The 27,101-nt window shown below is 45.7% G+C and overlaps 1 protein-coding gene across 1 annotated transcript in view; it reads right to left on the bottom strand.

The window, feature by feature from the left end:
* The window catches only part of GPC1 (glypican 1), a 91,355-nt gene extending 64,663 nt beyond the window's left edge, over positions 1 to 26,692 (bottom strand). The window contains exon 1 of the mRNA XM_026080101.1: positions 26,539 to 26,692. Within this exon, the coding sequence (XP_025935886.1) occupies positions 26,539 to 26,647 (109 nt within the window). The 5' untranslated portion in view covers positions 26,648 to 26,692. The remainder of the gene's footprint in view (positions 1 to 26,538) is intronic.
* Positions 26,693 to 27,101: the final 409 nt, after the last annotated feature.

Genomic DNA, 27,101 nt, shown 5'->3' with positions numbered 1-27,101 from the left:
TTCTGGGCTATTACTATGGCACAGCATTTCTTTGTTAAAGCAAATGTCAAAGACAGACATTGAACACTTCCCTCAGACCTTGAGCCTTTGAATGTACCACAGTCTCCAGTGAACAGCCTTGCCCACTTCATGTCATTGAAACGTGAGCCCCAGAGCTCGTCAAATGCCAGAAGCAGCTGCCAGCCGAGCTTCAGGCACCAAACAAATGTTAGTTAAAAAAGAAAAATGTAGTTTGTTATCCACAGGTAGCAGTGAATCATCACTTCTGAAAACCTTCCTGGAGACTCTGCAGATCCAGTGTGCAAAAAAGCCCATAATGAACAGTCGGTCTGCTGCGAGCTTCGAAAGCTGGAGCTGGTACGGGGTCCAGCAGCAGCTTTGGMTGCCATTTGGATTCTTTTTCAGGAAATATTGCATCAGTTGGTAAGGGATTTGGCTGGACAATATGATATCACCCTCTTACTGCACTAGAGGCAATATATGATCCCTCGAAAACAAAACATTGTTGTTTAAACCTGAACTTAACTTCTTGTCAGTACAGCTGTGGTGGGAAAGTCTCAAGAATCCACTTTGTGAGCCAGTTCCCGTCAGCTGCTGAAGCTGCCTGTGGCACTTCTTTCAACGTGAAACACAACACCTCCCCGCTGCAATGGGAAATCCCAGAATCCAGCTTAGGGTAAAGCATATCTCCAGCAGCAAATAAAATCTCTTCACGCTAAGCAAATATACAAATGTTGATAGCAAAAGGTGTATTATAATAATACAGCAGTTCCAAAGAACAGAAGCATATTCACATGAAAAGCTAAACAACTGATTTTGTTCTCTTACAAAATTATTCTTAAGCTTATCATTTGTGATATGGGACAGAGATGCATGTTAAATATGAGGAGACACTAAACAATTATTTAATTAATGATTCAGCCTCTTTGTGACTGAAGGTACCTAATGATTTTCACGGACTTCTTCCATTTCATTAGCTTTCTCACAAACTGTTTGCAAAGAATAACTGTTGCCCGATATTACAAATTCTGGGGAGTGTCAGGCTCATGAGCCCCAGCACACAGCTTCAGCTCCCAGCTGGATGAGAGGGTCTGAGAAAGGTTGGGAGCCTTTTAACAGCTCAGAGAAAGACGACAGACAAGTAGCACTTGGTAACTGCTCTCCTCTCAGGGTCACCTACGTTGGTGGCGGCCAGGAAGACTGCAGGTAAGAGCTATCACCTGCTTGATATTTCATGCTTCTACACGATATCCACAGCAGCGTCTCTTCCCATGCAAACTTGCCAGGGCTCACCGGTTTCACAACCATACAGAGGTAGCAGGGTGGTCCTGCCTGCACAGGTGCCTTTGGACGCTTATCTGAAGCACCTACCTGCCTGATGCTGGGGCTCCTGAACAGGTTTTGCCAAGCAGTACCCACTCCTTTATTCACAGAGAAATGCTAACGCTAATACGAGAGCTCAAGTGGGTATATTTAAAACTCACATCCACGCTGCCTTTTTGCAAATAAACCCTTTTATTAACTGTGCAAAGGCAACAAGGAAGTAGCTGATGATTTTAAAATATAACCGCTCCAGGGATATCATTTAGCGATGTGCACGGCAGGCTGAGCCACATTTGCACGCACTTCTAAGGAGCTTCAGAGGGCCGAAGTACGTGCAAGTTTGCAGAAATGTGCCTTGTTGGAAGCAGAGCTCCCCTTTGCTCTCGCACAGGAGCCAAATTCCTCTGGCAGGGTCGGGCTGGCTTGTAAGAAAGACCACCCAGTTGCCTACACATCAGACTGCCTTGTTTAGAGAATCAGCTTCGGAGGGAGTATATATGGCAAGTCACAGATGAAGGGTGCATAATTAGTGATAAATAACTTCCTAACATGACCAGCACATTCATTCTTAATTAGCCTCTATTCACATTAAGTGAATTTATGTTATTAAAAATCTTTGCAGAGGACAATCTGTGCAAAGTTACAGCAGTGGAATGCTAACAGGCAATGAGCTACACGTGGATGCATCTTGGAAATCTCCACGCAATATGAAAATGACCTTCAAATTAGAGAAAAACAGCATTTGCACTTCCAATAGTCTTTCTTCCTAGCAGAATGGTTTTGCCGTACATTTGGGCAGATCTCTTCCAAGACCCCCTTTCTCTGAATTCTTTAATGTGATGGAGATGGTGAGGATCACTAGGCTGTTGGAGTGCCTAKGAAATTTTCTGATGTCATCCTGCAGGGGGAAAAAAATGCCACCCCAAACAAAAACTGACCTAATGCCTTTAAAGGTCTGGATATACATTGTGTGAAGCACGAAGCTAAGGGAGATGTGTGGCTGTTTGATTTTTGCAGAATGCAAGGTGTGACCCTATTAAGACTTTTTAGTTCTTCTCTGTACTGAGGCAAAGCAATGAGTTTTGCTAAGTGAGGATTTAGAAAAGCAATCATAAATTCTTGCTACTGGGACATAACCAAATGGAAAAAAAAATAATTTAGCTATTTCACATGCTTGGGAAGAAAATCCTTTCAGACAGTGAAGGCAAACAGGGATTATCTAAATCAAATGAAGAGAAACATCAGACTCCTTGTGGTATTTATTGTGTTTAAGTACGCAAAACTGTGATGGGTCACTCCTGTAAAAAATGTTCTGTACTTGCTGCTGCTTCTGCTATTCTGGATTTCAGCATCTCAGTAATAAGATGCACACCCAGGTGCAGCAAAGTAAACATTCAATTATTTTTTGCCCTCCAAAATGCTTGACCACAGCTTATCCTAATCATTATCAACCAAAATGAGAACCCTTTCTACCAAAAAGACCACTAACCAGTCTACTGCAGTGTTTCCAAGTCCTCTCATAGCATGGACCAAACCTTACTGGAGAATGCATATTGAGAGCCACCACCGCTTCCATCCACAATTACAYTGGATGGCCCTGTGTCTTCTCAGGGTGTACCACCACCATAGAGACTAGAGCAACAGCATGAGAAAGGAAAAAAATTATCAGGGAAACAGACACATGCTCTTCACTGCAGTTTAGCAACGGGAAGGGAAGAGAACTGGCCATAACGTTGTCCTCCTGCAGATTAGCTGTGTCCCCTGAATCCTCATGTATAAAATGCCATCTATTTTAGATCCCAAATTAGCACACCTTCAAGAGTATTAAACAGAGATTAAAAAAATACATGCATACATACTGAGAGACTGAGTAAATGTAACACATATCATCCCTTTCAACACCATAACATCCCTTTCAAGGGCAGTACATCAGAATATAGGTGGGCGATGAAGAGTAACATACATGAGCTGACTGGCTTTGTAAAAAAAAAAAAAAATCAATAAAAACGTAATCACAAAAGAATATAACCAACATATATCTAATCCACTGAGATGTTCACAGGGGAATTTCAGTTTCAGCAATGAACCAAATTCTTTTCAAGTTAAACTAATATGGACATCTTGAATTTATTCGTGAAAATGAAAGCAATCTGAACGTTATGTTTTCAAAAGCAAAAAGACATGTAATAAAATTTCTCTCTTTTTGCTGTAGGACTAAGGGAAAAATCCAATAATRTATTATCCATGCAGTTCTGAAAAGTTATGGATTCTTATTTATAACAGGTTTTAGCATGGTTTTGTCTTAATATTCTGCAAAGATTTGCTGTCATAACTGAAATTTTTCCTATCGTTAATCATTATCATAATGAAGGAAAATTATTTAGTTTATGACTAAGAACACAACTAAACATAGCTATTAAAGACATCCAGTGAGCATGTTGCCTGGGGCTGGTATGTCCATTACCTTCTATTAAATAACGAGTACGGATTACTGTAACTTGCAAATTGTTTTGAAATAGGAAGAGAAGGTAAAAAAATTTCCCACAGACACTCCTCTTGCTGGAAAAGCGCTTTTGACAAAAGCATTCTGCAGAAAGTGTCTTTTCCTGAGGAAGGCTCCAAACCTGAGACAGTGCAGTTCAGATGTGCTGCGACAGAGACCCGCAGAGTTCGGTTCACTGGTGTTCCCGGGGGTGTCCCCAAGCAGCGGTGGCACCGGGGAGGAGCACCACCTCGGAGACAAAGTCTTTCCAGGCCCACGCTCTGGAGTCGTTTCCTCAGCCCTGCTCAGGAGACGCGTTTATCCTTTCCCCGAAAATCCCAGGAATGCTGACGAAGCAGCGACTCGGTGGCCTGGCCCTGCTGGTGGGCTTCCCAGCGCCGCCACGGATGCGGCGCAGCCCGTCAGTCTGTGCTCTGGCACCGAAAGCCTCTGGCAGAAGAGGCTTCAAAGTCAGCGTTAAAACGCAACGCCGCCTCGGGGCAGAGAAGACCTTGGAAAGCCATCTTCTCTGGTCCTTCTTGGAGCTCATAGTGAGGAATTTCCTTACTTATCTTTTCTATATAGTTGCTTATTAAAATTACTTACTGTGGACTTTCCTTGGAAGAACACAACACAACCTGAGGATGACAGGTGCCCGAGGGAGCTCTCTGTGGAGCTGGCAGCATGGAAACTTAGCATACAATAAAGTTCAGCTCTTAGAGACCCACCAGATACTAAAACTATACATGGCAAGTATTTCTACTGATGGACCACTTACACTACCCTCTGAAAACACTGAACATAAAAGAAGAATTATTTGCACATATCCCTCTCCTTCCTTCYAGCCGCGATGGCTGGGGAGGAGATAGTTGGGGATCTCTCCTAYGAGAAGCACAGAGGTTTCTCTACAGGCTCCTCTGAAAAACACTTTTCACACTCTTCACGGCCCTTACGGGCCCACCCTCCAACAGAGAGGAAAGCTCAGGGAGAATCTACAGCCAGAAGCAAGAAAGGACAAGRAGGAGGATTTTAAGGAAGAACTCAAGGATCCTGAAAAGAACCTTCAAAATTACATGGAGCTCTTGCAACGCAGAATTAGCAGAATTGCCAAGGATAATGCAAAGGAGACAGTAATTTGCTCAGTGTTTAGAAAAAAATTCAGACACATGCAGTGATACCACAGGATGATGACCAGATATTTCTCATTCCAGTAGTAATGGTAAAACAGCAACAACTGAAACAGCACATTTTAAAAACAAAAACTGCAGCTACACTGTACCKGCGAGTGCTAAAACTGCTATAGCTTTTATAGTTACTTTTAGTAACCCATAAAACACTGGGTAAATTTCACAAGAAGAAGAATGYGACCATTGTGCAAATATTTAAGGAAGGTAAGTGTGTAGATACAGCCCTGCCAGTCTGATGCCAGTGCCCAGGCTGACTCGGAGCTTGGCTTGTTGGGAGTTAGAGGAAGGTGCTAGCTGCTGCCCAGATGATCTTATGGAGCCCGTCAAGCTAACTTAATACAGGGAATCAGCTCCATAGGAGCAATGAGGTCCACATTTAAATTTTCCTCCCTCTCCCATCTTTCACTTGGATCTCTTTAGAAATCAGTTCTGATATTCCCACTTATAATATTCCCTACCTGTGAAATAAATCCGATCCTACACTCTGTACCCCTTCCTAAACCTAGATTTCATCCTAGAAAATCATTGCCATCCCTTTACAGAGCACACTCAGTCAGGTTCTTGCAGTTCCCAAAGGCTGATGGCATTGCTAATGTGTATGTATCACACACGAGCAGAAATCAATGCAGTCTGCTGCACATCTGGATCAATAGCATGGAAATAAAAATGGATTCTGGACATATGGATACAAAAAGATATATGATAAAAAGAAACCAGAGAATCTTAAAAAAAAAAAAAAAACCTCATAAAATGAAAGGCAGAAAAAATGTTAATTCCACCACACAAATGCCAAACTTATTTGCAGCGCAACTATTTTTAGATATCACATTTCAGTCACTAAACTGCATTTATTCTAACATTGTGGTTTTTGTTCCCCCCCCCCCCCCCCAAACCATCTGTGGAGGCTTTTTGGTCAGATATAGTAACAAGCGGTCACCACAGTAATTTTAATTAACAAGCTCTAATAAATTTGCACATGTTGCAATATACAGCTCTAAAAATATATGTGTATCCCCAAGACTGCGGCCAGACTGCTCAGAAGCCAGGCTCCCCACAAGGGTCAGAACGGTCTTTAAACGACAAATTTACTTCTGATGCTGGGACAACCGTCCCATTCTCTGCAACACCTGGGTCTCAGAAATTCACTCCAAACACAAATTTTCCTTCAGGCTTCATCACCAGCATCGGCAAACGCACCCCGCTCCGCTCACCACTTCAAGGGGATCCCATGGTCCTGATGCTGCATCYGAGTCTGCACAGAGGACAAAACTCAGAGATGAGAGAAATCACTCATTTTTGGGGGGTTAATCTCAGTCATTTTGGCTGGAGTCAGACTATCAGTCACAGACCCGACCCTGCAGCTGGCAGCCCCAGAGTTACGCAGGCTTGCCAAGAGGGAGAAAAATAAACCTCCCTTGCGTCAAAAGCTTCCAGTTTCCCCTGGAATCGTTCACTGCACTGTAACCTGTGAAAGGCCACTCAGCCTAAGCGGGGGAAATTGCGCGGTATCGATTAATCATCTTCTCTGCCACAGTGACCTGTTTCTCACTGGAAGGGAAACGGGCAGAGAAGAGCGCAACGTGCTATGACACATCCGAAATACCCAGCCACATCATCACAGGTAAGTACCCAGAAGAGGGATCCTCTCGACGAGACAGCATCAGCGTGCGCCGAGGATAGCGGCGTCAGGTTTTGCGAACCCTCGCGTGGTTTGGCGAACGTCGGTGAATGACACCCTCCGCGGACAGCAACGCGTTAGCAGAAGCTGTTCCTGTGCCGTGCCCTGCGCCAGCACGCGGGAAGGCGACACCGGTGCCGACAGCCAAGACCCTCGTGACGTGATGTAGAGCATCTAATAATTACACACCTAATATGACGAGATGGAATTGAACCTGATCTCAATTAGCAAGCAGAGTATCCTTCCAACTGAGATTAATATTGATTAAACCATAACAAGACTAGTACTTGCCAATAAGAGCTCTATAAAATCAAGGGAAGGTGAGGCCAACCTCTAAGTTGGGAGCGCTCTGTCATAAGCTGTAAAGACGAGTGATTCTCCAATGGCCTAATCTGTCCTTTTCAAAAAAGGAAATTTAGCTCTGTATAATTCAGGAAATTACAAACATTTTGGCGGACAGTTAGACTGGCCAGGTGCCCAGAGCAGAGATCACCAGCCTTTGGGAGACGGCTCTGTTTTCCTTTTAACTTCCCGTATCATTCTTTATGCTCCTGGTATGGTATTAATCACACCAAAACCCAATGCTCTCTGCCTTTCCTCCCTCCCTGCTACACAGCCTAAGATGTGGTTCCCATTATTGATCTACTATACTTCAAAAAGTAGGTTTGTGTTTTTTAATTTCCCTCCTTGCACCAAATGAAGTTGGAAATATTGGAGCTGAACAAATACACTGGATTTATTGGCTCATCCCCTGAGTGAGGTATAATAGTTCCACCAGCCCAATTCTACATTTCCTTTACATGGAAATGATTGGATTTATTACTAGGCATTTTTAGATCATACTAAGTCAAACCATATCAACTAAGCACCCTTCAGGGCTTACAACAGATTATAAAATGCTGCTTGAAAAACAGACATGCAAGGGTATGAGAGGCAACAATACAAAGCTTAGGACAAATCTTATTTTCAAGATTCTTGATCCTATTTAAGTGGCATTTTAAAATGTTCAGGCCARCTTCACAGAACTCTTTTACAGATCATGAAAGACTGACTGCTAATATTCTTTAAAATGTAAAAATGCATACACAGAGAACATTGATTAGCAAGTAACCATTGAAGAAAACTTCTTTCAATAAGCTTTTYTGGACACTTTTCCAATAAAAAGCTAATTGCAAAGAACAAAGACCAAGAAAGMCAATTATTAATTTCCTTAAAACGAGGGCAGGAGGCAAATGAAGCCCAGGAACCTTTGGCTGCGTGGTTATTGCAGCCACAGCGTGTGCTGGCCTGATGGGGAAAGAGCAGTCCGTTGCCAATATTGATCTTACTTTGCAGTACGCTCCGCCYGAGATTCTGGGGAAGGAGGGAACAACTTTTCCAGACTAGCACCGGGCAGATTATCTCTAAATGCAAAGTATTATATATTAATGCAAAGATATTGCTGGCCAGTGAGCTATAGGCACAGCTAATAAATATTTTCCCATCAAGGAACTCTTCTAGCCACTTCTCCTGTGCACAAAATTGCAATCCCTCACATCCAGGCAAAAAATCAGCCTAACAATGCCAGAGTAATAAAAAATGATATGGAAGCTTATTAGAAAAYAAACCAGTCTGTCTCCAACAGGCCCCAACAAGAGAGAATCAGGAAGCCAAGAACTACCAAGATGCTTTTTCATTTACTGCAGCCACTGGGACTTAGGCAGGTTACCGCAGACAATGACAAAATATCAGTGCAACAAAATTCAAGTGTAACAAAGTTGTAAGAGAGCACTAGCTGCTAAAGCATGCACTCATGCTTTCTAAGCCTCTAATCCCAGCTTTGATTCCTTTTCCCCTCCGYAGCCAGTGCAAACACAGCCAGAATAAATCACTGCTTGCATATTCAAAGGTTGCTTTTCTTCTCTGCTCTGCTGGGGATCTGCCTGAGGTCACACGCAGGGCTAACATGAGCGTAGGAGATGGGTGCAGGGGTGAAGGAGAGGGACTGTCATTCCCCTAGGGCACAGTGACCTCCATAACCATAATATCCATCTCATAGTGATAAGAACTGCAGCACCAGCTCACGCAGCAGTGGCTCTGACTCGGGAGCTGCCTTCTCTCTTGCCCGTTTCGCAGGTCCAGCCCCAAACAGACCCTTACAGCACGGGTCCACAACATCTCTCTGCCCATCCTGGCTCTGGTCTCGCCCAGCTCTGCAGCCTGTTCTCACTCCTCTCCTCCCTCTTCTAGGACAGTTTTCCCCCCATTGACTCTAATCCACGTTTAGTATSGGCTGCCTTGAGGAGACCCCTGGCCAGAAAGCTGTGTGCCAGGACAGCAGCTTCTCTCGAATGCTGGCCAAGCTGAGCTGCGCTAAGGCTCATACTCATTCACACTAAGATCCTCATACCTTGTGCTGGAGTTCAAGCGGTCACTTTGGCCAACGCAACTGCAGCTGATTTCTATCTCAGGTCACCTTCCCATCAGAGTGAGGACCAGGCTTCAGCCAGTAGGTCCACYGGCATTAACGACCCCTTCGTAACCGTCCGAGATGATACTGCATTGCACACTCTTTTGGATTATTCCAAAGCATTCCATTTCTTGTTATTTTATAAAGTCGAGAAACATAACATGAACAGGTCTCCTAAAAATGAGATTTATGCCCAGCTGCACTGTGCAAGCAGAGTTACAGCACAGAGAAAATTACAGGCAATAAACAAACATGCATATAGATAGAGGATGTCTTTTAAGACGTATCTGCAAAACATTCTTTGGAATGTTTAATGAGAAACCAATTTCTCGTCCTCTAAAACCATTTCCTTAAGAGTTAGTGTGCTCCGTGCTTAACTAGGGTGAGTGGGCCAGCAAATGGAACACTTTCCATTTCCATTTCAAAGGATTCCAGCAGAGGCAGATATTTCCAAACATCACAGTCACAAAATATTGCTGCTATTAAACCTGTAAGGCAAACTAATTGCGTCACCCCCACAGAAAAGCTCAATGTCATTTGGTGTGAAATGACTGAGAGTGCAGAGGGATGCAGGGCATCCTTCCAAAGTACAGGTTATACCCATAAATCCTTTTTTGCTCCCCCCATAAGCTCCTGTATCTGAGTCTTCAGGATCATATAACACCCTTTTTGCAACTAATTCAAAAGACTGGACATAGCCAGAAATCTACATTAAAGTTTTTTCATCCTTACCTTACATGGTCCTATAAAGCAGGGCCATGTGGAGGGTTTAGGCTATTTGATCGAACTGCCTACTAAAATGCCAGCTGAGACTCAAACGTGCTTTGAAAAATACCCTCTGGTAAGGTTCATTCTCCACTGCTGCCCCCTCCCCATCAAGGGCCTCCAGTGCAAGGGCATCTCTTCCTCTTCCTCTCACTGCTATCTCTTCAGGCCCGTCCTCAACCCCACTTGCACACTTCATGGCTCCAGAACGGGTTACTATTACTCTGGCAGGACACCCCAGCAGCCAAGTACCCAACAGGCCAGAATCGATCACATGCCTTTAGTGCTTACGTCCGCCCACACAGCTAGGAAAGCTCTGCTACCTCTTTGGTGCCGCGTCTGTCATGCAGGAATGTCACAACATGCTTCACAGTCAGCAAAAGTCTAAATGTTCGCACCTAGCTCAAATACACAGATTACAAGTATGTGTTACAGTCAATAAAGAGGGTGAGGATGTGGAGAAAGCCCACGGCTGACAGCAAGCACGTAGAAGAGTAAGAGATCAGGATGCAATGTCACTAATTTCACAGCAAAGAAGTGGGTCTTGAGAGCTAAAATGGGCAACCAGTAAAGACTGACATATATTTAAGTTGAGAAATTAAAGGCTCCCTGTGTATCAAGAAAATCAACTTGAAAAAGCAATGACCAGTTGCACCAATAACTTCTCTCAGCTGCTGAGATTGTGAACAGTCGCACTTTGTAATCTTATAGGGAAAACAGCTCTAATGCTATCTGGTCACATATTTCTGGCCAAGATCATTTAGTGGAGCCTGTAATGAAAAGTTGTACATCCTCCTAAAAATCCAAATTATGCCAGCTGTGCCACAGTGTCACTTGTGTTTCAAGGAGAAGGACAGCTGTCTTTCTATGAAGATAGGAAGTGGACCATCTTGCCTAAGAGACCTAGGTTTTTTTAGATGGCCCTAAATTATCTTACCCTTTGCTAGGAAAAGAAAGAGGGAAAAGTGTCTGCTAATAATTTTGCTTTGCTTGCTAGGAACCAACACGGAAATATATAGCATTAGGTTTCTATACCCACCATGCTGAACTACTGTGAAAAAAGTAATATTTGGACCTGGACTCTAATCTGAATTGAAGCCAGTATAAAGAGAGCACAGGCTCTACAAAAATCCGCAGACCTGCCTTGGCATAAAATCAGTTGGAGAGAGGATGCTGTTACGCTCTTCGCCTTCACCTCTCCCAGTGACCCAGACATTTCACATATTAGATATTACCCCAGCAATTTATCRCCAGTTTTAAACTGCTCTGTCATTTCAGATTAGTGCTCATCATTCATGCTAATGTAAACTAAGTGGTATCTCTCCTGAAATATATGAAAAAGAAATGGGACTGCAATGAGGGTTGCAGGACACAAAACTTCTAGTCTGTGAGCAACTAGTTGCTGTAGGTATTTTTTGGTACTTTGGGCCACAGAGCCATCAATTTGAACCTGTAAAATTGCTATTATGTTATTGTAAGGCCAAATCTTGTTTGCCTTAAGCACACACCTACTCCCACTGGCGCCGTGGGGCAATTTGCAAAAGCAAAGACCAGGATATATAACCTCAAATGAGCAGTACAAGTGATACCGCCACCAAGGGCCTGCTGACCCCATACATAGCTAACGTAGATGCTTTTGGGATGTGAGAGGTCCCGGCATGCCACCAGATCCGCTGCACGTCTAGACTCCTCCACTGCTCACAAAGAAAAACACCAGTGGGGAGAAATATAGCCCAATCCTCCGTGTGACAGGGAGGAAATAGCATTGGGAAATGCTTATTTTAATGACAGAAAAATATTTGCCAGGCTTGGGCTTAGCAGCAGTGGAGATGTTATTACTTTCCAAGCTGGAAGAGGAAATATTTCAAGGAGTATTTTTTGATGTGTTCACTGTGGCTTGATTTCTGCATCTATAAAAAAATAAAGAATGTCTATACAGCCTGGACTGTGGATGCTTTGCAAATCTTTGCATACAAGCCCATTTTATAAGGCTATAGTGTGATACAATTGTATATGATTTACTGCAGGCTGAACAGCCAGCAAAACTGAATGTAAATGAAAATATTAAAATCCCATTGGTTTTGTTTCCAGAATTAATACTAAATTCAATGTCTTCTTCATTTTATTGTTTCTCAGCGTATATGGAAGCTAAACAGAGAAGTGCCCCATGAAGCACTGTTGCGTAGAGACCTCACTACATAGTTTTCTTTCTAATCCATAAGTTTGACAGCCTTTTTACTCAAAATACCCTTAAAATGTGAAGAATATAGAATGCCTTATTTCCTAGAGATGTACAGTTTCATCTTCCCAGCATCCTTATGTTGACCGAAATCCATTTACAAATACCATCACTGAATGCAATTAAAAGCTTAGGAAATGTATTAACTGTAATTGCGGTGCCCGTCTTGGGTCATCCTGAGCCCTTCTTCCAGCTCCCATTGATTTTGGTGGAAATGCAGAGCACAGAACGACAACACCAGCRAGTACATTAGCTCTCTTACGTTGCTCTCAAATGAGAAAGAGAAGAACCAATATTTCTAGGCTGCAAACTTCCAGTAACCCAGACAATCTCTGGAAAGTGCAGTGAGTGGACGGCTTTGAAGGATGACCATTTACAAATGTGGGACCATCTAGCTCTGGAAATCAGCTCTCAAAATTATGATGATGTCCTTTAGCTTCTCTCTCTGTCTCTCTCTCATTTTTAGCCTGATTTTGGGGTTCAGAGCTTTCTGAAAAGAAACAATCACTCATTTTGTTTTGGAATAAAGAGAGAAGAGAGAAAAGAAAAATGAGGCAAAGATGTGTCTGCAAAAATGCTTTTTAACACGATTTCTCTTGGCTATTACTTATTTCTCAACTACTCCTTTTAAATAGAGCTAATCTCTATTTTTCACACGTAATGTTTGTTATCTTTCCTCTATCCTGCTTCTTCCATGCATAATAAAGGGTATCTAAGACACTTACATGGCTCTTGTTAATAAAATACGCGTGCACCTTTCCAGTCTATCTATCTTCATAATACCTGTGGGAGCTGGCAAAGTCCTATTACAGTCTCAGGCCCAGAACATCAGAGATATTTAGGGGCCTGCCACTGAGATAAATGGGATTAGATGCCCCATGGCATTTCTGGCTCGGAGCCTCCGCTGCGTCCCTGAAATCACAAAGGACATCTTCAGTGAAGCAAGGAACCAGTCTTGAGAGGCTCACAACCTGGGTGGGGGTGCTAACTCCTGGGCAAGCTTTTCTTTTTTCGTTTAGTCTGAAGTTGCTAAAGGATGAAGAAATTGGACAAGGTTCCTATTCTCTTCTGTCTGCAGAAGCCCTGGTGACCAGGTGCTTCTCAGAGGTAGGGTGAGCTTGGACGAAGGCTGGGCTGCTGTGGCCTGCTCACATGTCCACCCTTACCAGCACTGCTGGGTTATAAAGGACATTTCCACCTCTTCTGTAGGGCTCTACCAGGTCCTGGTCAAACCTGAGCAACAAATCTGCAAAACAAGCAAACGGGCTGGCCACACTGCACAAGAGRAGCAGTGTAACTGCTGGCATCTGCGCTCGGGAGCGTGTCTGAAAACATCGACTCAGGAACACGGACATCTATTTTGAATGTCAAACTTCCCCAAAGCAAACAGTGAACCAGGCGGACGCAAGGTAGCGGTACACAATTTTCATAAAGAAACAAAAATCTCACTGTCTCAGAGCTGTTCCACCCAGGCACCTTTGGGTGGCCAAAGCAGGCAGTTACCTTGAGAGTCCTGCCCCGGGAGCTTACCGCAAGGACTCGTGCTGACACGCAGGCATGACGACCTACAGTGGTCAGGTATTCATCAGGACAGTGTGGGCGGAATATTTTTCCTTATTGCAGCCAGGGGAAGATGTGATTTTTTCCCCCCGTGGTCACTAAAGAACCCTAAGTAACCCTGGAATACTACTCCATCTTCATCGCCACGGGCACACGTCTTTGAATGGAGGAGAGATGGTATTTTCCATTTCCTCAAAGCAATTACCTCTTAAGATACGTGTTAGTTCAGTCTTTCCAGGATATAAATTAACTCAAGTATTAAGTCATCTGAAGCAAACTACCTGAGCGTTTTCGATGTCTTTTCAGCTTCTTAAAAACAGACACTCTTTGATGCTTCTTACTTTAAAGCTGCAGAATTTTGTCTGGAAATGGACCATTTAAATTCTCTAAAGTGGAAGCTGAGAAAAAAAATCTATTTCCAGGCTCAAATTAATATTTCATTATTTAGTCCATATATGAAAAAATGTTTTGATCCATATACAGTGGATTTTTGCATTAACTTGAGGTACTCTAGGATGTTAAAAATGGGATGTGTATTAGGCTTACGAACATAACCCAATTCGTGCATCTGAATATGTGTTGGGGGCAGGAGGGCTGAAGATTAGATTCACCCCACGAAGAATTTTATGGATTTTTTTTGAGTTTCACCACCCATTTTGTCCATGACATTAACATGCTAGTACATTCAGAACATTATTCCCATTTATCACGTCAGCAATTCTTGTAAATAAGAATTTAAAAATTGTTTCTTGGATATTAGTTTTGCTAATTTGACACTTTTGTAAAGTAATTTTATGCCTAATAGGAATTCAAAGAGCTCCTGCTTCCTTGCCTGAATTGCCTGTTTGCAGCAATCTCAAACGGAAGCATTTTATCAGCTTAGCTTGACAGAGCAAATTTCTATTATCAGAAGAAAATGAACTTCCCCTACCTGATCTTAGGTTCCAAATTGTTTCAGTGCCTTGTGCAAATCTGGAAGGATGGAGAAAATGTAGTCCATTTCCAGGCTAACACTGCTAAAAAAACCACCCTAAATCTGTGCCTCTACAGATAAATGCCTGAGGTTTACACACAAAGACAACATAACTCTAGCAAAATAATTAGTAAGCTTTACTGTAGTGCTTTGACTGCAGGGGAGACCTGAGCGGATTTAAATATGCTGCTGGCGGCTGCTTGCGTCCTGGGTTGTTTGGGCGGCTTTTGCTGCAGAACGCGAGAAATATCAAACAGGCCAATTACTGCGATGAAAGCGCTCGGCCGACACGCTGAGACCCATCGCTCCGGTCTGGCGGGGAAACGTTTCATCCATGCTGCGGGTTGTGGTTGCACAGATACCATCCGCTATCTCAGATGCCCGTGCTTTGGAAACACGTTGCACAAGAGAGACCTGCGAGCTTCATGACAGCACAGATTCTAATCTTTTTAGTCCTTTTAAAGAAAATTAATTGGCATACTTTCTTTAAATGGAAAAAGACCAAATCCAAACCCTGCCTGCTGACAAAGTTCTGTGTATTACTCTTAACTCCGTTAAATGGGCTTTTTATGTTTGCAATAAATACTGCTTTTCTCTCTTTGCCCGTGTACCCCAATCTATCCCATAGCTCTCCAGACATGACCACTGCTATTTCTTCCTCTTTGCGGTCTGCCAGGGCCTTCCCCTTCCACRCGCTTAGCAATGCTCCTCTAAAGAGCCTGAACGGAAGGTGTGCGAGTGTGGCTGCTTACAGGCTAGCTCTGTACGCTCCTGGGGTCACGCTACCCCCCTCTTCAGAGCACGGGCACCCTCCACAGAAAATCTTTCTGCTCCGCAAACTCGGAGTCTGCAGAGCAGCAAAATTCTCCGCCCTGCCCACCAGGAGGGACCGCATGTTGCTGCCTGCAAAAACTCGCTCTTCCTAGCTGCTCCAGACCCGGTCTCGGGGTGGGTTTTCACCTTACGCACCCAGCGCCCACCTCGGCACCCACGGAAACGTCCCTCCGGCGGTTTCTGCAGCCTTTGGAGCGGCTCCGTGCGACGTGCCACGCGCGCGCCTCAAGGCAAGGCAAGCTTTGCGCTCCGTAACACAGGCCATGGGATGAGCACGGCGACGCGTTTAGGAATCGAAGCAGATACCCGCATCCCCATCCCGCCCGGGGGCGCAGCGGCCGCTTAGCGCCCTTACGCACCCCGTGCGGCAGCACGTCTCCCCGCGGCGCTCACCGCTGCCGTAACGGGGGCGTTCGTTCCCAGTGCCTCGGTTCCCCTCTTCTACCCATAACAGACAAGGGATTGTTCTGGTTTCTTTGGCCCCGAGAGACCGAATCCCCAATGCGCTGCGCGCGTGGAGTTTTGCGGGCTGCTTTGGGAACGCTGTGCTCTGTCACAGCTTTATTCCTGAGCGCAAACCCAGAAATTATTGGGCCGTGTCCTAACCCCCTTGCATCAACGTACTCAGTGTCCAGACTTGGCTTATTTTTATAAAAAAGGCTCTTTGGTGAGTCAGCTTCCCAGTAAATCTTCAGGGACGTTCATCCACGGGCCGAACCCCCTGCAGTACGGTACACTCACAGCGCTTGCCCCGGCTGGAAATAAAACAGAGCCGCTTCGGACAAGCTCTGCTTCAGCTACATGACATCTCCTGATTAGCGCTTYCTGGCTTTGTTTTCAGAAATAAAAGGAAATAACAATAGAGTCCAAATCCTCTCTCTCGTCCATAACCAAAGCTGTCCCACGTAATTAAAGGTAATTGTTAGCTTCTTAACGGCCTGGCGTTTTCCACTGCACCTTCTAGGGAAAAAAAATTCGAGACTAAGGAACTATTGAACCCGCAGGTTCATTCAGCGTTCTCAATAGGCCTTTTTCCCTGGTGTTTAAGCCAAAACGGTGAGTAACGTAGGCAGGAAGCATAGAGAGCAACTGCTTACTGGTGACCAAAGGGACGAAAGGTCAAGTGTTTATTTCCTATGCTCTTCCTATGCGTGCGGTGCCCAGAACCTTTKAATTATATTTCATGGTACTCTGAACTTGTGCAAGGACATAAAATATATTTATGGCTCACTTAAACTCTTGGTAATGAAACCGCCATCCTACACAGGACCTCTGCTAATCAATGGAAGACTTTCTGCGCCTTCGCTTTAAAAATGCAAAAAAGCACTTGTTCAGGCTTTTTCTCCAACAGGAATGCTCRTCGCCGCTTAAAGGCAGCTGTGGGAAAAGCAAAGTAGTTTTTAGGTAACAGTTGAGTCTGTATCAGTTCACCTGTGATGTCCGAAGTACAAAAATAYGATTTCACTGGCAACAGACTTTTATTCCAGCTGTTCTTATACTGTTGGAAGCTCTCAACCACATATAAATACGTGTCATTTTCTCTCCCTTTTAGACAACAACAAAAAGGGGGCAATCACATAAAGAGGTCCTTAAAAAAATGCCACTTCAGCAGCCGCGCTGGACGGACCCGGCTGCCGAGCGGCCCGGAGAGGGCCACGGGCCAGCGGGCAGCACCCACCGCGGCGCGAAGCTCCCCTCGCCCGCGGCGGCCTCCCAGCCTGGCTAGAAGCCGCTTGGGGTGCCCGAAGAGCAGGGGAGCAACGCTGCTCTCGAGAAGCAAACCCCAGCCGTTCCCCCGYGACGAGTTCACCACGAGCTGCGGCACAACGCTTCCGCCGGCGTTCGCCAGTCCTCGCGGACCCATTTATTCATTTTCAGCGGCATTAAAACAGGGTTTGCATTTTACAAGGGAATCGCTGCAACCGCTGGGGCCGTGGCAAGCAGCTCAATCATCTCCAGTGCTTTAAAAGTTGCATCCAGACTGACACGCATGTTACACCATAACAAACACTATTGCCCAGAGCCTTGATTAACCAACAGAAGGATCTCCAGCCTACAGCTCACCTGGGCTTTTGGGGAGGGGTTGCTTGTTTTTTTTTWAAATTATTATTATTACTTCTATGCATCTTGGAATATTGTAGAGCAGAGACAGACATCACTGGGATGCTTATTAATGCACTACTGGCAAAACACTAGTAGAAATGGAAAACAAAAGATTAAAGCCTTCACAGTGAATATTCACAGTGAAGCTGTTCCTTTTTTCTGCACGTGATTCTCCTTCATTCGGATCTCTTATGTTTTAAGAGCTGGAGACCATAATTTAGCATTCATATTTGACTGGCTATCTGTGGTGTTTCCAAGCCAAATTAACAGGTTTGTTGCCTCCTGATGAAGGAATATCCTATAATATTCCTCTTCAGTAACATCTATAGAGAATACAGCAATTCCTGAAATTGGGACATGCCCCATTTTCAACCGAGATACACACACGCACGTGCACATATATTCCTCCCCTCCGATAATCAACATCTCCGAGCCACCGAGTCTCAATGAATCCATGCTCTCGACTCTCTGYGCTCCTCTGAGAAAAATCACAGCCTTCATTCTTTGCGAAAGAACGAACATCCGAGCAATTTTCATGGCTCTCTTTATGGTCATTTTTCCTGTTTTGTTTAATTTTGTTCCGGGCTCTCATTTGGCAGCTCTCACAGGTTGAGCCGGGGAAGAGCCGGTGGCTGTTGTTCCAAGCAGCAGGTGTAGCAATCAACGCCGAAGCGCGTGCAGCCCTCTTGGAGGGAGAGTCCTCACAAATGCCGACAACGCTGCCAGGATTACATGCAAAAAGAAGCTATAAAAATCAACTCAAGGCGCTTCAGAGGAAAAAACGAACCCGTATTTCTTTCCTCTCCTGCCGGGTGCAGCCTCACTGCCTTCCGGCAGCGCTCGCGTGCGAGCCGCCCTCCTGCCGGCTGCCTCAGTGGGCTGGATGAGGCATGTCCTGCTCGCCGGCCGGCCGCCCCATCACGCCGGGCACTGCCGCGCCGCAACACAGAGCCGCAGTCTGCAAAGGACGGATCCTGCTGCAATAGCAGCAGGTTACAAGGTTTATTCCTAAAGGGAAATCTCTACCCGGCCTCTACCAAAACTCTACCAAACTGTCACGTTTACAGCCTGCTCCAAAAAAAGGTAACCCAGATGAGGTAAGCTTTTTAGCCTATCCTCACCGTGGCTCCACCTAATCAAAGCGCTTGATGCTGGGCTCACATTTTGCAGAACCGGGTCCTGTGAAAGCTGGGTTGCTGATTTCTATTTGCCTTTATACAGTGGAAGAAACCCAGCTCAGCAGCATCTTGACTAACTCTGCGGGTTTAATGAGAATGAATTATACTCYCATGTTTCTTCTGAAGTTGCTGGGTAAAATGAGGGTTTTTTTCCTCTAACATGGCTAACTTCAGCAAATATATGAAGCAGAATCAAAATAATACCTGACATAGCCTGGAAGGGAAATGAGGTACTGGAAAAAGCTTTGCACAGATTATACCATGCTAACTGTGCTTTTAAATACAAGAAGCCATGTTGGTCTGAAAGGAGAAAATTAAATGAGAAAGGGAAAGGGGGGTAGCAGAAGTGAAGCATCTGTAAGCAGCCACTACACATGAAGATGAAATGCTCAGTGAAGGCCTTCAGCCTCYTTCCGCCCCAAAGCAGGGTTATCCCTAACTCTCACTGTAGGTAGATCCATTCCCAGCCTGGTTTCATAGGTGCAGGGTGCCTTCAAGTTCCCACTGGCACCACCACGCTACTTCTCACTCCTCAAAATCCACCCAACTCCTCTAATTGCACTGGGCCACCATTAGTGAGAAAAACGTTTTATCCTTGCACCCACTTATCCAAGCTGTTTGCAGACTTCCCTCATGGTTTTGACCATTACCTCCACTTTCGAGAAGGCTTTACGCACAAGTACACCTGTACCCAGGGCCAAGGGCGTATTTAGAGCCAGTGCCTGTTCCCTCAGCGGGAGGAGTTGAGAACTGGCGCTCAGCAAGGTCCCAGCTGATGCACCCCCAAAAGGCATGGGATGAGGTGATGTGTTTGGCTCTCCTACAAGAACAGGATCACAGCAAGTTACGGGCTAGCGGGACTTCCGGCACTCCTGCAGCTTAACGGAAGCCAAGGGGCGCAGGCCGTTATTTCCACCTCTAGCACAAACACATCGCATGACCTTCCACGAATCGCTTCCCTCCACAGACCACTCACTACAAACCTTCTAAATACAAACTCCTTGGACTGCAGTCGGGACTCAGATGAGGAGCATGCCCTGCGCTGCCTGACAGCAACAAGCATCTTGACGTGCTATTTCAATGCCAATCAATAATAAAGCAGAATCAACAGCCTGCTGTAAGCATTTCTTGTTAGAGAGAACAAAGTACTTCTATCAGCTCAAATGAGAAAAGATATCCTAAAACACCCCAAATAACACAACCTGCTATGTCAGGACATGCCACGTATTTTAGTATCGTATTTTCAAGCTTACCGCGTGTGCCAGCCTGTAAGCCAGGAGAGCGCCTTGCCTTGGAGCCCTTGATGCTCCCCAGCGGCTGTGTAGGAGCAGAAGCCCCATTCCTGGGGAACGCCAAGCCGGGGGGGGGGAATTGCCCTCGCAAGGGTTCACGCAGAGCTCCTACATTTCTTTGCAACAACAGCCACCCAGGAACTGTTCTCCTCTTAGGAAAACACCAAGTATCAGAGAGCTGAACGGTGGGAACTGCTTCATGCGGAAAGGAGCTAACGTTAACTGGAATACGGTGGAGTGTAAACGGGTCCATGAAACAGGCTCTTCTGAAGAGCCATGCTGAAACTTCTCAGCTGTTCACCTCCCCTTTCACTGCTTTGACCTCCATCCGGCCAGCCGACTGAAACCTCAGCCCGTACAACATCTCCTCAATCGCTGATGGCCACATCCAACATTGGCAATAAAAGCTTGGCTGATTGACTGCCTCTTCTGTGAAACCAGAGGTTTTCAAGGAGATTCATGCGTTGATTCCTGAATGTTAAAATTAAACTCTGCCGACACTTCTTTCTAAGATGACTGCCATCACTAATTTCTTGCAAAATACACCTGTGTCACACAGCATCTCAGGGGAGCTGGTGCCTTCTTTTATGTCCCCAAACAGATGTACATTACACTGCTGTTTGAGCACTTCAGAGAGGTAGGGTTTTTTCCCTGTGACAAAATACAGTGACAGCTGTTGAAACCRAGATGCCTGATCTACCTTTTCCACCTAAATCTGAGGTCTGAAAGGATGAAGGACCTCACTGCTTYGGGGTCTGTAAATCCCCGCGGGAGCCCCCCGGTGCAGTGCCCTCATCCCAGGCAGCACCGCTGTTTGTTTTGTTTTTCCTTTTTACAAAAGAGAGCAGCGTGCCTACGCCATCTGTTAAGTAAAGTGCTGCACGCACCGCGATATACCCTGCGGCATGCGACGGCAGCTTGCAGATTAAACGCGAGGAGACGTGGCTGTGCGGGGCAAGAAAACTCCAGGTGCTGGAAGGGCCACAGGCGAGTCTCGTGCTCGCTGCCCCGCAGCGGCGCCCTGCCGGGAACGCACCTCGCCGAGTGCAGGAACGCACCCGGAGAGACCCCCACCCCGTCCCAGCGAACCACCAATCCCACGGGAGGCGCTCAGCGTGGCTGAGGCCGAGCCCGGCGCCGGCTGGTACCGATGAAGGCGCGAGCAGCACCCACACAGCCTGGTGTTACCCAAATTCGCAGGCCCTGATCTCGCAGGGACTCTTTCTCAAACCACCACAGCTTTTAAGCAGCCCACGACCTCCACGGAGCAGCTCGTGCTCTTCGCACATAGCCACAGCCACGGCACTGGCGATGCTCGGAAAAACAGTGCCGTCTTCCCTGCTTCAACCCACCACTCCGCGCGGACTCCTTTCCACAGTGCATGAGACAAGAGGCGGTTATTTCGAAACCCAGCAGCACTGCTGTATTTTAAGACATAACCATGGGAGATTTCTCACCTGTCTCTACACAGATCCGCACTGTTTTTTGGACAGAACCCAACCCAACCCAACCCCACGGGATTATCTCAACCTGAGCTGCAAGCTGTGTCGCAGCTGAAACRGTGGTAGCGGGACAAGACAAGTCGAGCCCCGTTGCGCTGGTGGTCACACGTCTGAAGATGCAAGACCTGGAATTCTGGGTGGCCCATTTTTCTGCACAGAGTAGTCCTGCTCATTCAGGACACAACTTCTGGTGCRTGGGCCACACATGCCACAACTCAGATACCTTAAAATTTCAGCCCTGCAGGGTTTGGTTCATACTATCAACATCAAAAGAGAAAACATTTTCAAAATTCAGATTCAGGTTTGGATTTTGTAGTCCAGGTTTAAAGCCAGCAGTGTAGGCCAGTGCTCTGCCTGCTGGGCTTACTCCACATAGTCTTGTAACAGGACTTCCCTAACATCCATAGTATACGGAAATAAATACATTTTAAATACATATGYATGCCACTGTACCAAAACCGTCCTTGTAGGGGCTGAACATTTTTACATATTGTGGATTAAATAAATCAGTTCCTCTTACAAAGACATATTGGGCTGCGTTTTAAATAGGAAGCCTCYAGAAATCTCTAAAATTTGAACAGCTTCTAGGATGTCCCTATCTCGTAACATTTAAAACAATGACTCATTTTCACAAGAAATATGTAATTGTCTAAAATCAACTCTCATGTAACATTAATTATCTGCATGTGYGTTAACATATGTGATTTCCAGCTATTAACATTTAATTATGAGAGCTTTCAGATGACATCAGCTTTTCAATGGGCGACCGCCTATAAAATACATAAATTATAATTAGCATTTGATTGCTACAGCTTAAAAACCACGGAATTTATGACAGCTACACATACAGCTTTTTGACTGCGCGGTGCGGAGCGAGAGCAGAGATTTTCGGTTCAACTTGTTGATATTCCCRGTTCTGCAAAAAGACATCTCCTGGCTGCCGGCTGCAGGTCAGCAGTCGCCCAGGGAGCGCTGGCCAAGGGCAGCACAGCGGCGGTGAAGGAGCGGCCGGCACAGCATTCCGGTATTATTAAGAAGCGATAGCGGGGTGCGGAGGGGGAGAGGAGAGCGAGGCAGACAGACCGACCCGGGTTAGGCTTGGACCGGCACGAAGCCAGCCTTGCTCGCCCCGCGCGCAGCCCCTCGCCGCCCCGTCCTGGCGGCCCGCTCTCGCCCCGCACGGCTCCGCCAGCGGCGGCAGGGCCGCAAACCCAGCCCGGACCGGGCTGCAGCCTGCTCCCGGCGCGGTCCGGCGGAGCAAAGCCCTTTCCCGGTTAGCTCCCGTTTTCCAGCCGGCAGAGGGAGCAGCAGGCAGCGCTCGCCCGCTCGACGAAACCTGCGCCCAAGCTCCTCGTCCAGGCATCGCGTTTCGTAGGGTCAGACACTGAAAATTTCCCACCCGCTGCGACGACACCAGGTTGGAAACAAGCACGTTCTGCAATTAAAACCTCTGAAGCAAGTATAACGTCGGCAGCATCTTTAAAACAACGCTTACCACCAGTCTCAGAGAGGGTCCCAGCTCCCTCCAAGACTGGCCGCGGTGTCAGTTCTGTTATTCACGTTTGCCTTTCGAAGCCTGGGCTACGCAGGGTTTCCCGGCAGACGAGCTCGGACCAACGGGAGCCTCAGCAGGCCCCGGGCCGCACGCTGACGGACCTGCGTCCCGCTCCCGGCTGCACCACACAAGAGCCCCGTGACGTCGGAATTAACAGAAAATCCGCACACATAATCCTTCAAATGAAACACCATCACTGGGACCTCGGCCTTCTCCGTAACGCTTACTTATCAAAATCATATGCTCTCGTCCCTCACTGGCTGTGCTTTTTTTCCTAATTAAAAACAGCTGGTTGCAGAGAAAAACGCTACCTTGCCAACTAAAAGGTTATCAGTGAGCCGATGTCCCTACATGTAGCTAGAATCTAACTCCCCAAATCCTAAAGTAAACTCAAGCAAAACAACAGATGCTCTAGTAAGGAGATAAGCAGCACCGTACTTTACATTTAGCCTTGGCAGATCCTGGAAGAAGGGCATCCCAGAAGGCACATGTCCTCCGCTACGTAGGGAGATCAGTCAAACCTTAGGATCCTATTCCACATGTATCACTTCTATATATATGGCTCTACCTACCATACATATATGTACATAAATATATTTTCTCTAAAAATACTTTGTATGAGCTGAAGGACACCCTGCTCTCGGCCTCAAAGCGTTTGCCCCAAAAGCTGCCAGCAGGACTGAAAAAATGCATTATAATTCCTTGCGATGTGACAAAGATACAGCTCAGAAAACAGGTTCTCTGACAATTTAGGGCTTTACAGATCATAACCTGCAGGATGAATTCTTCTCCAAAGCAGCATGTTGAACATCAGCACGGAGAATATTACTTCAGAGGYGGATTGCTGCAGCCTTGCTATTCTCCAGCCAGAGCTCCGGGGCAATTTACAAGTAGAGACTATTGCCGCGATCAGCAGCGAGATTACAAAAGCAAGATCTGCTGTTGTGAAGCTGAGAGAGACAGCTCCAGGCCCCAAATTCAACGTGCCACACCTGCTAGTGGAAAATAAATGAATAATCTGACCTCCAGGCTGCAAATACTACTAGAAAGGGTTGGGCACCCCCATCCAGCGGCGCTCGCCCTTGCTCTGTCCTCCTGCAACCACACCAGAACGACGATGCACAGATGAGCTGTGCATTGATAGCCCAAACCCTGTACTCTCCCCTGCAGGGCAGACGCAGGCAGGGAGAAGCAGAAAGGAAAGATCTTCCAGAACGCAACATAGAAGGACCTCGGAGAAAGGGACAGCATCTTATCAGCGGCTTTAGGGATACGTCCAAAATGAAGGCAATGAAAGGTCTCTGCATTACTCAACTACCCAGAGAAGCTGCTGCTAGGGAAATCTGACAAAATCAGGCAGGAAACCAACTGCATCCACTGCCAGAAAGACTAGAAACTATCAATCTGACATTAAAACCTCTTTTCTTGATGTGACTTTTTAAACAGGACTACCTGCAGAAAGTCTTATTAACTGCAAACCGATTTGCTGGAAGAGAGGCTGGTTTCTGCTGCATCATTTCAAAAGCTGAGGCGACTCCACTGCCCCATCAGCAGAACTCCCTCAATTTGAAACCAGCTATGCAGTAGTTAAAGAAAATAATATTGCTTAGAGGTAGATTTATGCTTGAAACTCAGACACAGGATGATGAATACTGTTTTTTTACCACATCTTGCATAAATTATAAGCCCTACATTGATTGCAAGGGTGCTTCAGCAAACCGAAAAAAGATATAATGGGAGCAGGAAACATCTTCCTGGCCTTGTGGGCTCAACTGAGGTCATTCCCACTGCAAAAGAGCAATGATCTGTGCATTATGGTCTGGTAAAGTAATACGTTGCTTATTGAACACATATCTTGTTTGATGCTTAAAAAAATAATCTCAGATGTGTATCACAGAGAAATAAAGGTCTGTTTTTCTGAAATACAGGAAAACCAAGGAAAGGCATCACAGCTCTAACTGGCATCTCAACATAAGCATCACTTTGGTAGACTTGTTTTTGCTTAATATTATTCTTGTTATGAATCTACGAAAGCATCATGCTTTTTATTAAATCAGTTCTTTGCTAGGCTATTTCTGTTTGTCAATATAATCCTCAAAGTTTTTCACCGAATTTTGCTCTCTCTTACAGGACATATGTGGCAATTGGCAGTGGAGACAGTTAGGTGTCCAGGCTGATGGATGTTCTTTATTAACCTCCGCAAGAGGCTGGATTTTAGATGTCAGTGAGTGTGCTCGTTGCCCGCTATGTCAAATCCCATTCAGACATCAGCCTGAGCAACCAACATTGTAAGGCCCTTTTGAAATTCTTCATTATCACTTTTTAAGGCAGGTGAAAATAAATTAATTTTGAGCTTTTAAAAGAATGCCTTTCTGTGGTCAACCCTGGCCACACAGCTACAAAGCACTTTGCAGAGATGCGTTGCCTTTTCTTTCTATTCAGTGTAAAAGCACTTAATCTTGGTTATCGGCTTCCTGAAGGTCAGGTTTATTTCTTTAGCTCTATTATGTACTGCTTGAAATATCCAGTTCTACCCTTCTGGCTATTACAGCTTCTTTCCCCAACTCCTTTTCACAATAGCTCCATATGATGACTGTTGACAAAGGTAAGAGGCCCGTGATTCTAAATGTCTGACCTTCGTCAAAATCTGATAATGGATATGGTTTCTGAATCATAGGTCATCTCAATTTTGCCAATAAACCATTTATTTCCAGAGGCCTTCAGACCTTGAGGCTTACTGCAGGCACTGCAAAATAGATCCTTCAGGGAACAATAAAACTAAGAGAGTCATCCTTATCCTTTGCTTAGCATTTTAGAAGGGATGCTGTAATTTGGAGAACATGTTTGCCCACAACATCTCAAGCATCACAGTCTAAGGCCTTCATTGCTGTATAACGCTTTCTGCTGGTTGCATGAAGCTGAAAGTTGTGCCTAATAGGAACTAATCTCCTTTCCATCTGCAGTCTCTATGGAAAGGACAAGAAGAAGCCATGCCTCTCAAAACCCTCCCTGTCTATTGAGGACTATCCAGTCACCTTTACCACATTCTTCAGCTTACGCTCAAGGCATCGTGCCRAGCTTTACATCACTACCTCAGATGTTATGCTGCTGTGGTAAGACCTGATTACGCTACGCTTGTAAAAGCTGTGCCTGTGCCAAGGTACACAATTTGTTGATCCGACTGCCTGCCAACCTCCTGGAACGGCTTTACTGACACGGAGTTCGCAAAATAAAACAAGTTGATCTTGCAAAAACACAGCCTGAGGGACCATTTCTACTGAAGGGCAACACTTCATGCAAACAACTGAGCGAGACGCAGAGGAAGGTGGAGCAAAAAACTGCCCTGATCAAACAGCACTCGGATACTGCAGGAGTGAAGGTTCCTGAGCAGGGGGCGAAGGGAGCCGGTCTCACTTACCATCGAAGCTTCTGTATTGAGCCGTTAGGATCATCTGCACTGAGCGACCCGCTTCCTTCGTCATGGCTTCAAACTCGCTTCGGCTTTTGTTTGCAAAGTTCTCCTCCATCTCGCTGGTGCAGCAGGTATAGCCTTGGGGGCAGATTCGCAGGTGCTCCCCTAAAACGAGAGGAAAAGGAGTTGAATGGTCAGGTCAGGAAAAGGATAAATTTCATCCCAGATAACTCAGCACAAAGACATGCCAACTCGATCCGATTCTACCCTCCTTTCCCTAGTAACCTGGATCTGCATTAGGCTTTACATGTTTAGCCACTAGTTCGAGTTATCTTGTATTAACACAGTGGTTGGTCTGAACGCGGAAAGAAATTTTCTCACTGCCGACTGTGAGGTAAAGACAAAGCCAGGGAGACAAAATTCCTGTGTGTGGGGAGGAGAGGGGAAATAGAAGTGTTTCCACCCCAGGTCTGCCCTATGGTCCCAGCAGACATGAAAACCTCTGAAAAATGACATGTTATTTGTCCTCATTAGACTTAACATGTCTCTTAGATCAACTGTTTGAAACT

Source organism: Apteryx rowi, unplaced genomic scaffold (genome assembly GCF_003343035.1).
Source record: "Apteryx rowi isolate R43461 unplaced genomic scaffold, aptRow1 scaffold_51, whole genome shotgun sequence".
NCBI classification, from domain to species: Eukaryota; Metazoa; Chordata; class Aves; order Apterygiformes; family Apterygidae; genus Apteryx; species Apteryx rowi.
This window is presented reverse-complemented; position numbering and strand designations above follow the sequence as displayed.